Source organism: Cricetulus griseus, chromosome 4 (assembly GCF_003668045.3).
Source record: "Cricetulus griseus strain 17A/GY chromosome 4, alternate assembly CriGri-PICRH-1.0, whole genome shotgun sequence".
Lineage (NCBI taxonomy): Eukaryota > Metazoa > Chordata > Mammalia > Rodentia > Cricetidae > Cricetulus > Cricetulus griseus.
Genome location: NC_048597.1, coordinates 54902557 through 54920403, shown reverse-complemented (window position 1 = coordinate 54920403; position 17847 = coordinate 54902557). Strand labels below are relative to the sequence as shown.

The window sequence follows — 17847 nt, the reverse complement described above, 5'->3', positions numbered from 1 at the left end:
GGTTTTGAAGACTCACTGCTGTGATAGTCTCCTGCATAGTGGGCAACAGACACAGAGTTTGGACTTCTTCCTAGGAAAGATGGGGACAGGGCCTGCAAAAGCTGCACCTGCCTTCTGTGGTGCTTGGGTCTGTTAGGTGATTGTCCCATGCAGATGCAGCAGGCACAGTCTGCAAGACTGGGATGTCTGAATTCATTTTTGTAAGGACTTTTTCATCTCACCTATCTTCCTGCAGAAGTAATATTATGTCAGACTAGGAGTCAGGCCTCAATGTCTCCAGCCAGCCCTAAATCCACTCTGCTGAAGAAGCTATATTTTAATCTTTTCTTTTAAACCATTCTTTTAACCATTTTTCTAATAAAAACGAGGAGGTAGAGAAAGGTTAGGCAAACCCTCAAGGCTACTCAGCTAGTAAGTGAACATTTCAGTAGATGTCCTTTAGTAGTCATAAATGTTCATGTGTAGAAGTGGAATTGTGTCATAGCTTGTATATGTCTTTTGTAGGTGCCCACCCCAAGCTATTCTTCAAAGTCTATTTTGTATAACTTATGATCTACCATACACTCTCATTTCTATTAATGCTATTTAGCAAACATTGAGGAAGTGGAGTCTTATTAGACAGGGAAATAGAATCTAGATTTTTTTTATACTAGTTATAGAACAGCGCTGTATCAAAAACCTTTTCATTCTTTAGCTTAATAATACCAGGCTTATACTTTGCACGTACACTAGTGAGGGTTTTAATAATGTAAGAAACAGCCCTGCATAGAGAAGCTAGAGTTACAGAGGGCAAAGACAATAAAATCATAAATAGTGTAGGCCAGTATAAGTATGGTATATGATTTAAGTAAAAGGTGTGTGTTCTGGGATGGTAAAGAGCAGTTGCTAGACTCATCAGTTTAGAAAAAAGCTTTCTGGAAGAAGAACACATACATGAATCTTGGTGAGGGCATTGCATTGGAAGAGATAGTCCATCACAAGAAAGTGATGAAAGCAAGGCTCCCTAGGTTCTATGCTAGCCTAGTGTGATGAAACATTCAAGTTTTGAGGGTAATGGAAAGAGAGTTGAAAAAGCAGAAAATTGTTTCTTCATGCTGATTGTCCACTCTTATTACTGGTTGGCCTCCTGTTCCTCCTCCTTCCTTCTCTTCCTCCTTTTTTTTCCTTTTCTTCCTTCTTCCTTCTTCTCCTTCTTCTTTCTTTCTTCCTATGAAAACATAGAAAGTTACAAAGTGTCCTACCTTTCCTATTCTGTTTCCCACTGAGAACTGGACAAGGGACTGGGTGAGAGGCTTATTGAACGTCCATGATAATGTAATACCTGTAACAGGTGTTGTAACTAAAGGGAAATTTTTTTTTCAAGTAGCATTTAATGGAGATTTTAAGAAAATTCATCTGAATTCAGACTGGGGAAAGGAAACTTAATTCATTAAATACTTTAAGAAGAACTTGGGATAATTTTCTTCAGGGAGTTACTGTAAATCCCGTCTATAAGCAGATGATCAGTTGAACTACATCTGAGAGTTTTTTGGGGGGTTTTTTGCCCCTAAGATATTAGGGTAAAAGTTGCTCAAGACTCATATTTAAGAACTTACTTCCTTTTTTCCACATTAGTATCTTCAGAAAATAAGAAATGGATATCCAATGAAGCTTCTACTGGAAATGAAAAAGACAAATCAGACATAGCACAGCATTGGTCATTACAAGACCATTATAGAATGTACTCACCAATAATATACCAAGCCCTCTGTGAGCATGTGCAGACTCAAATGTCACTGATGAATGCATTGACTTCAAAAAATGCTCCCAATGGAATGCCTACTGCGTGTCATACTGTATCTGGTTTAGGTTAGTATGATATTTGAATATTGAATGTAAGCCATGGCTCTTTGTTATTATATAAGCACTATAAAATATGGAGGATACTTATGCTATTTGGTTTTTGTTTTTTTTACTTCTTTTTAGAATCTCACGCAACACCACCTTCTGGTTATGGCTGTTATACTTCCACTTCAGTCTGGTCACCTCAGCAGCCGTCCTGCCCTCTAATGGTTCACTCTGTGGGTATAGTTTGTATACTAAACAAGTAATAGCTTGCTTATAAAAATTGTCATTTTAGCAGTGGAATATTGAATTTACTCATCAAATGTACTAGGATGTAAAACCAATTTTACATATTTTTTTGCATTAGAAAAGTTTTACCTATTAAGAGCAATAGGTGTGCTGGGTGGTAGTGGTGCACACCTTTAATCCCAGCACTTGGAAGGCAGAGGCAGGCAGATATCTGTGAGTTCGAGACCAGCCTGGTCTACAAGAGCTATTTCCACGTCAGCCTCCAAAGTCACAGAGAAACCCTGTCTCGGGGGGAAAAAAAAAAAAAAAAAAAAAAAAGAACAATAGGTGTTATTAAGAAGCAATCATGAGAAGGAAATCAAGCCCAGCTAGTACCCTGATGAAGTTTGTTTTCACTCATTTAACTCTGTACATGTTATTTTCTGTTTTTTAAGTGATTTTTCTTTTTAAAATGAGAGCTATACTTTTATACATTTATATGTTGCTTTTTTCACTTAATACATTAATATGACTGTTTTCTTCCATTTGTTTGTTTGTTCACTTGTATTTTGAGATAGGGTTTCTCTGAGTAATAGCCCTGGCTGGCTGTTCTGGAACTTGCTTTGTAGACCAGGTTAGCCTTGAATTCAGAGAGATCCTCCTGCTTCTGCCTCCTAAATTCTGGAATTAAAGGTGTGTGCCACCACTCCTCACTATGTTTTCTTAAACACATGCCTTTTATATAGTTAAAGCTGCATTTTGTGGGTATTTTTCTTTTAAGACAAATGTCTTTGAGCTAAGTTGTATAATAAAATCACTAGTCTCTGATTTGATATTGAACTAACAGCTAGTTTTATTACTATAGTATGTTCATATACATTCCATATACACACATCCATTTTTATTTCTGTGGTCCTAAAAATTGAACCCAGCACCTTACACATGCTAGACAAGCACACTACCACTGAGCTACACCCCTAACTGAATATATCATTTTTAAAGTTCTGTACATATGGTTTTTTTAAATAAATTTTTGTTGTTGTTGTTTTTTGTGGAGATTTTACCTGCACATTTGTCTGCAGCACCTGCATGATTGCATTGCATCTCTTGGAACTGGAGCTAAAGAAGGTTGTGAGCAGCTATGTGGATTCTGGGAACTGAACCCAGGTTCTCTGCAAGAGTAGCAAGTACTCCTAACAGATGAACTGTCTCTCTAGCCTCTTAGTTTGCTTATAATGTTTCTCAAAATGAAAATATTTGTTTCAGTCCAAATGTGGACTAATTTTTTGATGTCTTTAAAGCATGTATGTTATTTGTAAACAATCTGTTTTCATTATGACCTTATAATGTTCCCATGTTGCAGAGTGAGCTACTTAAGCTCTGAAAAACTAGTCTTTGTTGAGCAGTGGAGAAATCTAGTTTGCTTGTAAGCCAAAATATAACAAAATTGGTTTTTAATGGTAGAAAATTATTTTCTATTATTATTGATTTGTGTTTTTATAGTCTACAAATGACTATTCCTACTTTTGAAGGTTTTTTCTTCTTCTTGCTTAGGAAGTTCAGACTGATAGTGATAACCTTCTTGGATCACAAGATCAAACAAGCTCTGTGAACCTCCCTGATGTTCCCAGGAATTCAGTCAGTGTTCATCCTGGAATTCTGTGTGGCCTTTCCCACATTGACAAAGCAGCTGTTCCAACGCCTCAGCAACTGAGTCTTGCTAATTGGATTCTGCCACAACAAAGAGCTCCTAAGGCAGCAGACCTACTAAAGTGTTTCCAAACACATATGTCTCTTCCAGCTCATGGAAAAGATGCTCTCTCGGACAGTCAGGCACACCAAAGCCCCACTCAGTTACAGCCGGCCTTCTTGGCCACTAATGAAGAAAAACGTGCCAGAGAACAAATTGGAAGCGCCACCAGCGAAGGAAAGTATTTAAGCATGCATGTGCAAGATGCAAAAATAGCCAAGAATGTGCAGCAGGCAGAAAATGTGAGCCACACTGCTGAAAAAGTCAGAATTGCCAAGTGCTTGTTGGGAGAGCTCAAGGCCCTAGTCGCAGAACAAGGTAGATAAGTATTTCAAACTTTTCTGTAATGTAGTATAATGCTTAATAGCAGTGTTATGTTTTCTAGATGCCATTCAAATAGCAGTGATTGATAAGGAGTGTCTGGCGATTTTCAGAGAACTGTTTCTTGACCCAGTAAGGAAAAGAGTTCTGTCTGTTGTTTCTTGAGACAGGGTCTCATGTAGTCTTGAGATGGCTTCCAACTTGCTCTGTAGCTGCTGATGATGTTTGATGCTTAGTCTTCCTCCACTGCCCATGTGCTGAAGTCATGGCTGCTGGGGTTCCAGGACTGGAACCCTTCTTTCCTGTGGACTTGACATGTATTGAGGAATAGCAAGCACTTGCAAGTGTGTATTCATTCTATTTGATATAGACAGGCTTGAAAAGATCCAGTACAGAGAATCCATAGAAAGAAAATAATAGTTGTGAGATGACTGTTTTTCTGTTTAACAAAGATGCAAATTTCCTTCCATTATATAAGAACTAACTGTTAAATTGTTCAACAGATTTCACTTTGCACAGTAACCCATGCCACTAACTGGTCTTTTAGTTTATGTTTAGCATTTTTCTCTTATACCAATAAAATGTCTTTAAGCTACATTTATGTTTTCATTAAGTATGCATTTTTCTGAAGTAGTGGCTTTTGCTTGCAATGAATTACAAATACTCAGAGCCTTGAGTAGAAAGCACAGTAATTGATTGTGGAACTAACAGAATAGCTGCCATTTATACAGGCTGACATACATACAGAATTCTAAAATTCTTGAAAATACAGCACAGTTAAGAGCTAGGTTAAGTGTGCTAAAATTGTTATGTTTCCAGAGCTTCAGATTAGACACGATTGTTTTTGTTTCTGTTTTTTGTTTGAGATAGGGACTCACTGTATAGCTCTGGTTGGCCCAGAACTTGCTGTGTAAACCCAGACTGGACTTGAATTTACAGAAACCTACCTACTCTGTCTGCCAAGTACTGGAATTAAGTGTATACCACCACACTTGGCTCTTTCTCTTCTTTTAACCAAACATTTAATCAAGATCACAATAGTGGTGGTAATATTATACCAGTGTTAGAAGTCTTTAATACTCACCATGGCCCAGCAATGTGTTATATTTCACATGAGTGACCTCACCCGAGTCTCACAGAAGTCTGATAATGGGCTACACTTTAGGGAAGGAAATTGAGTTTTGGATAACAGTATCTCATTCTAATCTCACTAACCTAATGACAGACTGCTTTTTAGCTCTGTTTAACTATGAAGAAGCTTAGGCTTCAAGAGTGAAGTAATTGAAATGTTGGTCAAAGTATAATAAATAAAAAAAATCTCAATTAGAGAGGAGGAAGGACTTAAAAGCAAGAAATCTAATGTGCAGCATAGTGACTGATTATAGTAAATAACAGTGTAATTTTCAATTGCTAAGAGATTAGGTTGCTAGCTTTGTCAACACAAAAAATTAATATATGAGGCAATGCATGTCTGTTAACTCAGTTTAGCTATTGTAGTATACATACACAATTTAAAACATGTTATATACAATAAATCATGCATTTGCTTCCCATTTCCCTTAACTGAAAAATAATCACTAAATAATATTGTGATTTAAGCTTAATCTTTCCTTACTCAATGTAACTTCTGTAGAATTGTTTTGAGTAAGCAAATGTAGACAATAGGATAAAGGCAAATAGAATTTGTGTAAACTCATGAGTAATGAAGTTAAAATCTATAATGAGTATGTATTTATCTATAAAGACTTTTAATAACACATGCTAATAATCTTGTCAATTTAAAGTACCGATTAAACTAAACTGCCTTTTATAGAGGACTCAGAAGTTGAGAGATTGATAACAGAAGTAGAGGCATGCATATCTGGACTTTCAGCAGTGAGTGGCCACACAAATATAGAAGTTGAAATAGCATTGGCCCTGCAGCCACTGAGAAGTGAGAACGCTCAGTTGCGAAGGTAAGATGCGCTCTTTGAATATTGTTGTCTAGAGGTAAAGGTGTCCCACGGCCAGAGCACAGATGCAGGTGAGATAGCTAGGACTCCATAAGGAACGCAGATTATAGCCTTTCGATATTGATGCCTTTCCTTTTTCATCTTCTAAAGGTTTCTACATTCTCCAACTTTCCGTTACTTCTGCCTGCTAGGATACATTTTCTCCCACCTATTTTATCCTTGATGTCACTTGTCAGCATGCATGTACCTAGGAAGATGTAGCTGATTCATGTAGTTTCTGTGTTAATCTAAGTTAGTTTACAGTAACAAACATCTAAGTCACAGAAAAAGTGTATTCTTTCTTTCTCCAAGAATATCATGGGTCACCGAAGGCTCTTTTTCATCTGACTCAGAATCTGGGATTCTTTTTACTTTATGAAGCCACTGTCTCAGTGGGACTGGTGGGGACAGGGAGTGTGAATATAATAATCTTACATGTCTTGGACCAGAAGTAACATCTCACTGTCCTTAACATTTTGTAGTCTAAAACCTAAAACCTCAAATGTTCCCTCCTGGTACAAATGCCTGGAGCATATGGTCAAGGAAGAGAACCTGACAGGGGGAGCTGAGTGCTGGTAGCCCTGCCACACTGAGACATAGAACAAAGTTTACTTGAATTCCTATATACTTTTTCTTTTTAACTGTATTAACTTAATGAAATTATATTCTTAATTTGTTTAAAAAATCAAAACCAGTGAGGTAATCTTGAAATGTAGGGGAAATCACCCGTATATTATCGGTATTGTTTTAACTCTCAGTGTTTCTGGGATAACCACTAAATCTTGTAGTCTAGGATCTGATGGTGTACTTTGTACTGGAGTTCGTTTTCAGATGCTTCTGCAGCTCTGCATTGTGAATGTGCCCTGACAATGTCACCAGGAGGTTAGATGGGACTCGCAGGGACCTACAAGAGACTTGAAAGCTGTAAAGTAGGATCCCTAGTTGGAGAGTAGTTTAAAGTCAGGGTCTGTAGCCTACAGAGATTACATCTAGAAAGAGATCATTTGTGGGTAGTTGGTGCATTTAATAATACTGTCATCAGTCCTGATCTGAGGGATCCCTGTAACAGTATTAATCTTTCAAAATTAAGATCAAGAATAAGTAACATTTATTGAATGTTTGTCATGTGCTGGGCTATTGCTCTTTATATATGCTGTCACTTGAGTCCTCCTAGTAGCTCTATAAAGTATTGCCATTTTCAACTAAAGGGGAGGAAACCAAGGCACAGAAAGGTTGTATATTTAGGAATTGAGGGAATTTAGTTTTAACTCCAAGGTGATTTAATTTTAGAACACCAGATCTTAGCTGTGGACTTATAGTTTGCAGAGCAAAAGAATAATACTAATAAATGTCTATTATTTAAAAGAGTGATAATACAATAATCGGGTTCTTAAGCATACCAGAACCTAGCCTGAGAAAATTATCATTTTAGCATTGTCACCATGGAAATCTCATTTTAGAATTGCTGTCGGAGTTCATTTATAAACCACTCATGAAAAGCAGGCTTACTCTTTAATTTGTCACTAGTTTTTAATTTTTATAAGGGTAACTTAGAAAAATTAACTGATATCTACTGCTTTGGATTGACAGTAGAGCTTTCTAGCTGTCTGTCCTTAGGGGGAAAAATGACTGTATAACATTCTCCTGCCACTGTTATTTACTTGACCTTTTACAGGATAAAATTACTGAAAAATGAATTTGTTAGAGTTCCCTAGACTAGAGACTTCCAGTAGCGATGTGGGAATTTTATGCTATTTTGTAATCTTTATTTGAAAAGAATCATTCATAAATCTCATTATAAACAATAACTAGAATTGGTATGCTTATTTAGAAGTGGTTTTTATTTTTATCTTTGTAGACATTTGCAAACTACATGTTTTTAACTAGAAAATGGATCATTTCCCTTCCCACCCAACCCCCACACAACTTGAAGTGTATTGCCATCTTGTGGTAAAAAGAAAAACTGCTAAGTGCATTGCTCGTATGGTACTTTGGGCATTTTGAAATGTCCAGATCTTATGGGATATCTGAAACACAGTTGTCTCCATTTATTCTTCCTGTTCCCAACCCACAAGATATCTGTAATCTGTAATGCTTTATTGAATTTAACTATAGAAGTCCCTAGTACATCCCAAAAGATCCTGGATGGAGGTTCAGAGTAGAATATCTCGTATTAGGAACCATCAGTCTAGAGAGTACCTTAATATTTATAAGATGACTTGGAATTTATGATTACTTCCTGTGATCACAGACTCAAATATAAAATCTCATTAGAGTCCAGACAGAGCACAACAGAGTTGAGGATGCCATTAAGATATTTGTCTTGTCTTTTTTTTTTTCTCTTCTCAAGACATGGTTTCTCTGTGTAGCCCTGGCTATCCTGCGACTTGCTCTGTAGACCATGCTAGCCTGGAACTCACAGAGAGGCTCTGCCTCCCAAGTGCTGGGATTAAAGGCATGCACCACTACCTCCTGGCTTATCTTGTCTTCTTGACAGATGGTAGGATAGTACCTCCAGATGGGAACTCCTAGAGAAGAGTGCATTTCTCTGATTGTCCCCTCCCACACTTTATTTTGTAATTAGGAGAGGTGGTGTGAGAGCGAGTGAGTTAAAATTTAGATTTACTCTGTTGTATGGAGAAACGAGTAAGTAAGAACATAAGAATAAGATCCAAGCCAGAAATGTAAATTTGGGAATTTGAACACTTTTCGGAGCTTTGACCATGGGTCTAGCCTTGTAGGCACTGGAGAAGATAGCGGCTAAATGCAAGTAATTTGTTTTTAGAATCTAGCTGATGAATTCACCAAGTAGGTATAGACCATGAGCACAAGATTAATTGTAGGGAATTACAGCTTTACAAGGAAAGAACAAAAGAAAAGCAGCCATGAAAAACCCTAGGGAGAAGCAATAAGGGAAGTAACAAGAAAATTAAGATACAAGCCACAGGCAGAAAAGATGATAGGAGAGAATGTGTGTAATATTCAGAGCAAGGAGCAGCAAGGACGAAGATAGGTCTAGAATAGACTTCTTTTTATGTATGTTTTGTTTTTTTGTTTTTTTCAAGACAGGGTTTCTCTATGTAACAGCCCTGGCTGTCCTGAAACTCACTCTGTAGACCAGGCTGGCCTCAAACTCACAGAGATCTGCCTGCTTCTGCCTCCCAAGTGCTGGAACTAAGGTGTGTGCCACCAACACCAGGCTTTAAAATAAACTTCTTAAGACAAAAATCACCATCCCCCAATGCAGTGAGTCCTGAACAATGTACCATAGTTTGTAGTTGGCTCTCTCTGTGAGAGAGACAGAGCAGTGGGGAAGGAGAGAGGAGGAGGAAGGGGGGGGGAAGAGAGAAAGAGAGAGGGAGAGGGAGGGAAGGAGGGAGGGAGGGAGGGAAGAACGAACAAACGAACGATGTTCTGCACAGGCACACTTGTGTAGACCAGATGAAGATGTTGAGTGCCTTCCTCTGTGGCTCTTCATCTGAGATGGGACCTGGAGCTGAACCAGAAGACTGCTGTTTTGCTAGGCTGGCTGGCTAGTGAGCTCCTGTCTCCACCTCCAGGTGCTGGGGTTAAGGTCATGTACAGCCATACCCAGCTTTTTTGCATGGTGGGATTCAAACTCAGCACCACATGCTTACACAACAAGCTCTCACCCACTGAACCACCTCCAGGCCCTTCATACCATATTTTTTAAGAGCAAATGGGAAAGTATCATACTTAGAGGACAAGGGTGGGCATGGGGGACTTATAATGAATGATAGAAAGTTCACCTTGGCTAATGTTTCAAAAGAGAAGAACCTGAACAGCAGCATGCAAAAGATTGTAAAACAAAACAAAACCAAAAAAACAAAAACCAAACCAAACCAAAACAACAACCAAAAAATTGTTCCCATATACGGTACCTGCTGGTTTTCTGGGAGACACCAGAAGAGGCATTCTGTTTTACATTCTTGGTCATCACTCTGTGCTGCCGTTTCCAGATCTGCATGTTTTGTAATTGAAGGGAGCCCTTTAGAAAAAAAATCAGTGTTTTGTTTACCACTCATTACTTTTTACTTTCTAGTGTATCTCGGAGGTTTGTTTGTTTTGTTTTTTTCCACTAGTGCATATTGAACACAAGACCTTGCACATGCCTTGCAAGTGCCATATCACTGAGCTGTCCCCAAGTCATTTTTGGTGATCTTTCTATGTTGGTACACACAACACACACACACACACACACACACACACACACACACACACACACACACACACATATATATATATATATAATCTTATTGCTTTTCAATATCTATATTTCATCATATGGATGAACCATAACTTGTATCATGTCTTAAGTTTTCATTTTCTTGTCAAATATTACAATATATATCTTGTATATACCTATGTTTTATATGCTTTTGCATATATATAGCTATTTCTCAGAGTAAATAACCTATAGGTAAAACTAGCTTGTACGGGAGATGGAGAGAGGGCTTAGTGGTTAAGGGTGTTTACTGCTCTTGCTGAAGACTCATGTTGGCTACTCAGCACTCACATGACAGTGATAACCATCTGTAACTCCAGTTCCAGGGGGTCTGACACCCTCCTTTGCCTCAATGGCACCAGGCATACATGTGGTACACATACATGCAGGCAAAACACCCATGCATATAAAATGAAATTAATTTTAAAAACTGTCAAAAATGACATCTATTTTATAGCTTGGATGTTGCCAAGCTATCATCCAAATGGTTACAATAAACTCATACAGACTGAGAAAATTTTCCTAAACTGTCACTAATGAAGAGCTATTTCCTTTTATTTTAATTTTTGTATGTTTATTTTAGTGTGTGTGTTCTGTGCATTCATGTATGTGTGTACATGTAGAGGCCAGTGGTGAGTGTCGTGCCACTATGCCCAGCTTCTCATGTGGGCACTAGAAATCCAAACCCAGGCCCTTTATTTCTGTGGTAAGCCATCCGTCATCCCCAAGCTAAGCGGTTTTTAAATGCTTATAAATCATTTAGCTTTCTTAGATGAATTGCTTGCTCTTTTTCCAGAACTTCAATTCTAAAACAAGCTTCAAACTATGATGTGTTTAACTCTGTATTCTTTACTTGATGGTTGTTAGATTTTAAATCTTGCTTAGAGATGCCTTCCTTAGTTAAAGATTATTTATATTTCCTTATAAAATTTGTGTTGTTGGATTTTGTGTTACTGATATATTTTGTGTTCTTAACTCTTTAACCAGAATTAATACTTGTGAATGGTCTTTGGCAAGGGTACTATCATTTTAGATTCAGTAACTAAATCAAATACTTCAATTCAGAAAGTTTCCAATTCTGGAAAGATACTAAATATCAGAGAGTTTTTGCTTTGTCCTGATCAGTACCTACTTACATAGTCTTGTTTGTGAAGCAGGTGTATATCATGAAGACAGACTTGATACCAACATCTAATAATGAAATTACTGGAAGCATAGATTTATGTGTTCTAACTTTGTTAATGTATCACAGACATGAAGCAGAAATATGTCTGGTAGCTAGCACCTGCAGGTATTCTAGTAGACGGCAATGAGTTACTTTAAAAGGTAATCTACCATAGTAAAGATACTGTATATGTGTATATATACACACATATGTATTATTTTGAAAGAAGAGATATGAAGGTAAAGATAAGGAAAACAAAGGAACCAGCTGGACATGTGGTGCATGAGTATTGTCCCAGTACTTCAAAGACTGAGGTAGGAGCATCTGAAGTTTAGGCCACCATGAGCTACAATACTGAGTTCCAGGTCAGTTTTGGAAACTGTGGGGCAGGTTTATGATGTCCTGAATAATTTTTCTACACCTGTCTGTCCTGGGTCTGGTGGTGTAGACCTGTAGTCCCAGCTACTCAAGATACTGAGGCAGGAAGATTACAGGATCAAGGCTAGTCTTGGAACTTTTATTGAGAGTGAACACACACACACACACACACACACACACACACACACACACACACACACACACACACACACACACACACGAATATTTATATACATATATGTATATATGAATATAAAAGGCAATTGTTTGGGTAGGGGATGCTGGGGTTAAAAATGGGCCCTGAATAGTATGATTTTGTTGTTTTGTTCATTTAGATTTTGTGTTTGGTTTGGGGTTTGAGATGGACTAGTGATGATAGTGTTTGTCTTTTTGGTAGATATATTTAGTTTTGATAGTCTATCAGATGAATATTGTAGCAGACTTTCTTTTGGGCCACCAACTAGTTCCCAAATCTTGACAAGACTTATTAGTTATAAATGCTCAGCTCTTACTTTAATGCTTCTCTTTATCTACATTTTTCTTCTGGGCTTTTTACCCTCTTTCTTTCTGTATATCTTACTTTCCTGCTGTCTCCATGGCTGGCTGGCTGGCAGGCAGATGCTTGGTTTTTGGCCCCAGATGTGTCACCTTTCTTTCTCCCTTGTTCTCTTCTTCTTCTGTCCTGCCTAGATTTCTCCTCCTACTTATTCTATCTGCCCACCAGCCCAGCCTATCCCTCTCCTTCCTAGCTATTGGCCATCCAGCTTTTTGTTAGACCAATCAGGTGTCTTAGGCAAGCAAGGTGAAATAAATACAACACATCTTTACATTGTTAGCAAAGGCAGCAGAAACAAATGTAACACATCTTTACATAGTTGAACATTCCAGGATAATATACTGTAAAATGGGCTTAGGATTCTTATAGATCTTCATTATTTCCTTTAGGCAACTAAGAATTTTGAATCAGCGCTTCAGAGAAGAGAAAACTCCAAAGACACCTGGTAACCTTGAATGTGCGTAGAAGAACTTTAAGGATTGAACCTGATGTCCTTGTCTAGAAATGTTGAATAGTATTTTCAATATTTTTAACATTCAATAGAAATTCTAGAAATGTTGGTGCAGGCTTGTGCTCTCAGTTCCTTTGTCTAAGTGGGCTTTTATCTACTTTAAAATTAGGAGTAACTGTATTACAGTTTTAAACAGTTATTGGGTATTCTTGTAATCCCAGTATTTGTGAGGCAGGAGGATTGCCACAAGTTTGAGGCCAGCCTAGGTGACATCAAGTACTACCCCAGCCAGAAGTGTTTGACCCTATCTATCTATTTGGGTATTTTCAGCCTTTCCCACAATGTGAATAAAAGTGAAATAAAAAAAGAAAATCTTTGTTCCAATGTCTGTGCACGTACATATGCATTTTGCAGGATAGATTTCTAGTAGAATTACTAAACCAAAATGTATATAGCTGCTGTTTTGACAGATATTGTCAAATGACCTTTATTTTATTTTTTTTTTCTGTTGTTTTCTTCTAAATGGGTCTTACTGTGTTGCTCAGGCTACCCTTAGACTTCTAGGCTCAATTGATCCTCCCTCCTTCCTCAGTTACTGGAACTACAAGGTGAATACCAAATTGTCTTAATGGAGAAAGAAAGAGTGTAAGAATAGAGCAAACTGAAATCAGCAAGAAAGGAACACCAAATCATATACAAAGGCAGGCCCATCCGAATAATAGAAGATTTGCCAACTAAAACATCAAATTCCAGGAGGGCCTGGAAGGAGAAATTTCAGGTTCTGAAGAATAGCATTGCCAACACAGACTACTAATGAAAAAAAATTATTTGTCATAATTGAGAATTGTTTGGTGGCATCTTTCGCATTTTGTGGAGTTTGAGATACTTTGCACATGTATTATTCATTTGTTTTTAAAGGTAAAAAACAACTTATGACTAAAATATCAATTGGAAAAAAAGATATTACTCCTGCTTTTTTTTAAATATATTTAGTATTTCTATAGATTGTTTGAACATTGTTACTATTGAGGGAAATCAGTGAACTTAGGAGCTTTTATTTTTCTAAAAACACGTATTTTTTAGATGTGTTTTAAAAATTAGGAAACAACTGTTTGATGTTTTATTATAGTGTTGTCCCTTCAGTCACTGAATGTGTCGCTGCAAAATCAACTACAAGAGTCGCTGAAGAGCCAGGAGTTACTACAGAGTAAAAATGAAGAGCTCTTAAAAGTGATAGAAAACCAGAGAGATGAAAATAAAAAATTTACCACTATGTTTAAAGACAAAGAGCAAACTCTTCTTCAGAATAAACAGCAGTTTGACATTGAGATGACAAGGGTAAAAATTGGTGTGTATTTGAACTGTAGATATAGTCTTTGTTTCTAAAGCGGTAAGGAAGCTGAAGGGGCTTTTGTCGTTGTTTGCTTTAGAATTGGAGGAAGCCTTGGCCAATGAGAAGAACTTTCGGTTTAAATTAGAGACGGCAGAAAAGGAAAATCAGATATTGGGAATAACACTACGCCAGCGTGATGCTGAGGTTGCTCGACTTAGAGAACTAACCAGGTAAACTTGCTTCCTATGGGTAACCCAAGCCTTTTATTAGATGTCTTTATAAACTCCAAAACCATACAGGCCTTCTTTCTTCCTCTCCCCACCCCCTATTTTGTCTTTTCCCTCTCTTTGTTCTATATCACATTAGAGATTCCAGACCTATCTAAAGGCTTTTTTTTTTTTTTTTTTTTTTTTAAATCATGGGGTTGTAGATTATGGGTAACCAATTGGCTCCGACAAAGAACTGGACACTGTATAGTGAAGTAGTTAAGCTCCCTGGCTCTGACACCAAAGAGACCTGAATGGACTCTCATCTGAGCTACATATTAGCTGAGTAATTCTGTGCACATTATTTAACCCTCTAAACCTCAGTTATAAAGTTGACATGAATAGAGTTGTCAGGGGACCACAAAATAACTCATGATATGCATCTAACTTGCTAAATCAAGTCCTCCTGCCATATAATATTGGGTAAGTCACTTAACCTTTTTGACTTTTTGTTTTTCATTTCATCGGTAAAGTGAGGGATTTGGTCACAGGCCCTAAAATGTCTTCATTCTTTACTCAGTGTCTTCCCAAATAAATAAATATATCTTTTTATACTTTTATAGAAACTTTACAAAAATCTTTTGTTTTCTTTTGAGACATTTGATGATCTTTGGAATTTCAACTACTTTTAAACATTTCAGAGTAGTCAGTAATTACAGGCCTAAAATCCAGTAGACCTGACTATTCTTTTAATGATTCTGGAAGCTCATCGTTCCAAATGATTCATTTTTATTTATAAATTTTTTGAGAAATGTATGTCCATTATATATAAATTAAGTGTTGTATATAATCTTCTTAGTTTTATGAATATACTTAATTTAATATAGTAATTCTGCTATACTTTAGCATACCACTTACTAGGCTGATTTTAACTCAAAGGTTCAGTTTGCAATGTTGCTCAAGAATAAAGTATTTCTATACTGTAAGGAAAAAAACTTAGGAGCTTTTACTTTTACATGTGAGAGTAGATTGATATAAATCAAGACCTTTTGTCATTGGTTGTTTTAATTTTCTGTTTTCAAAGCCTTCCAACACTAATTTTCATACTTAAGTCCTTCTTTTAAAGGGTAGAAGTATTAGAAATGAGTTAAAGACTTGGGTCAGACATAGTAATTACTGTACTACATTCTTCTTGGCAGAACTTTACAGAGTAGTATGGCAAAGCTGCTCTCAGATCTCAGTATGGACGCTTCCCGCAGCAAGCTGGGGAGTAACCTAACCAAGTCTCTTCTGAATATTTATGATCAGCAGCTTCATCAGGACCCAACCCCTCTTCACACATCCATAATGAGCTACTTAAATAAACTGGAGACAAATCACAGCTTTGCGCATTCAGAGCTCCTTACAAATGAGGAAGCCACAGAGCCACCCAGACTGTGTGAAAAGGTGCTACCCTCACAGGGCCCTCCACATAGTGACACTAGGGCAGTGGGTGGGGGCTTCGCACCTGGAATGGCTTCTGCTGCTTTAGTAGAGGATTCAGATACAGAATGTGAAACTATCGCTTTAATAGAAGATGAGTGTAATGTGGACAATACGCTTTACATTCCTTTTGCTAGAAGCACTTCTAAAAAGCATTCGCCACTTTCTGAGAGATTGTCTCCCCAGCCAATGAGAAGTGTTGCTACAACACAGCTAGCCAGTGGCAATGCACTTGCCTCTAAAAGAGAACATAGTCCGTGCGCACCACTAGTTTGTTCTTCACGAAATGAAGCAGAAGATGCTCCTGGGAATCTTTCCAGAGCATCTGACACAGAGGACATGCAGCTCCTCAGGAGAATAAAGGAAGCAATTGATAAGATACCTGCTTCTGCTGGTGATGCTGCTGGTGCTGCTGGTGCTGCTGGTGCTGCTGGTGCTGCTGGTGCTGGTACTGAGCACCCAAAAGAACAGGCCACACATCATGGGCCATCAGCTTGTCAAAGCTCTGGTGTTCCAGTGACGGGCAACATCGTCAGTGATGTCAGCTTTCTGAATTCGGACTTGATGTCAGACTGGAGCATCTCCTCTTTTTCGACGTTTACCTCTCATGATGAACAAGACTTCAGAAATGGCCTGGCAGCATTGGATGCCAACATTGCTCGACTCCAGAAGTCCTTAAGGACTGGCCTTCTGGAGAAGTGAGTTTGGAAGAAAACTGATTGAGTGTTTTTTGTTAAGAGTAGAACTTGGCTACATTCATAGTGTTTTTTAGGTTTCCTTAGAGAGAACATTTTATACTATTAATTATGTATGAAATAATAAATGGAATAAATTTACTGTTAGAATATTTTAACACCTGAAGCTTGTACAAACACATTTTCTTAAGAAATTAGTGATTGCTTAGAGAAGAAAGTTGTAGCTGACTAAGCAAGTGTTGTGGTGCTTCTTGGAGAGAATCTTCACGGTGTAACTGCTGGATCAGTGCTACGGTTACTGAGGATTCTGGCTGTCCGAAGGATAATGGGAGCAGAGTCGCTAATTAAAGTTTCCTGCTTTGGAATATCTGTTGTTTATATCTTAATGATAGTGTGCTTGTACGTTACAGGCTATGCTGTGGATAACATGCATTAACATGTCAAAGAGAGAAAGGTACCAGTGTACCTACTTCATACAATTAGTTGGTCCAAGGAAATATAGGTGATAACTTAAATCTTGGGCATTTTATTTATTATATTTGTCTTGAATGTACATTTTAAGACCTTTCAAAAATAAAGTCAGACTGATAAGGTAATGCTAACAACTGAGTTTTACCTTAATAATTTTGATTTTTTAGTAAGAATTATTTGGATTTTTCTTACTGTCATTGAGAAATGATAGAGTTTGCAAATCTCAGCACTAGTGATGATTCTGCCTTTGTGGCCCAATTTTCCCCCATCATTTAGCTGAGAACATTGTTCTACCAGCTCTTTGTCCTGTCTTGCCATGTAGCCCAAGATGACCTAAAACTTTAGATCTTCCCACATCAGCCTCCTGGTGCTGTAATTACTTTACAGGTGTGCAGTGTCAATAACTCTAGGTACAAGTCACCTGTCTGGTGTAGTAGAATCTGTTACTTGGGCAGCCTCTGGCATTCAAGCATTCTGCTGGTTCCAAGATTTCCTCCTGCTGTATTTTCATAGTTCTACAACCTTGGAAGGACCATGATAGACTATTTAATATATCCAGACTTCATAGAATTTTTTAGGTATGAATGTATTAAAATGAGTTGTAAAATATTTTCATGGACTTGTTAACATTTTAAATATGCTTACTTCCAGTATTCATAAGTTAATTTGTTTACTTATTTGGAGGTAACACATCATAGCTTTTCACCATCTATGTTCAGAAACACAAAATAAACACAAGTAGAAAACTGG

The 17847-nt window shown here is 37.6% G+C and overlaps 1 protein-coding gene across 2 annotated transcripts in view; it reads left to right on the top strand.

Annotated features, from left to right (window-relative positions):
* Window positions 1-17847, top strand: part of Ccdc14 (coiled-coil domain containing 14) — a 28178-nt gene extending 10331 nt beyond the window's left edge. For both annotated transcript variants that reach the window (XM_027412780.2, XM_027412781.2), the window contains 8 exons: window positions 1615-1848; window positions 1966-2060; window positions 3607-4120; window positions 5937-6078; window positions 12849-12916; window positions 14040-14258; window positions 14341-14473; window positions 15649-17847. In XM_027412780.2, the coding sequence (XP_027268581.1) occupies window positions 1615-1848; window positions 1966-2060; window positions 3607-4120; window positions 5937-6078; window positions 12849-12916; window positions 14040-14258; window positions 14341-14473; window positions 15649-16633 (2390 nt within the window). In that variant the 3' untranslated portion in view covers window positions 16634-17847. The remainder of the gene's footprint in view (window positions 1-1614; window positions 1849-1965; window positions 2061-3606; window positions 4121-5936; window positions 6079-12848; window positions 12917-14039; window positions 14259-14340; window positions 14474-15648) is intronic.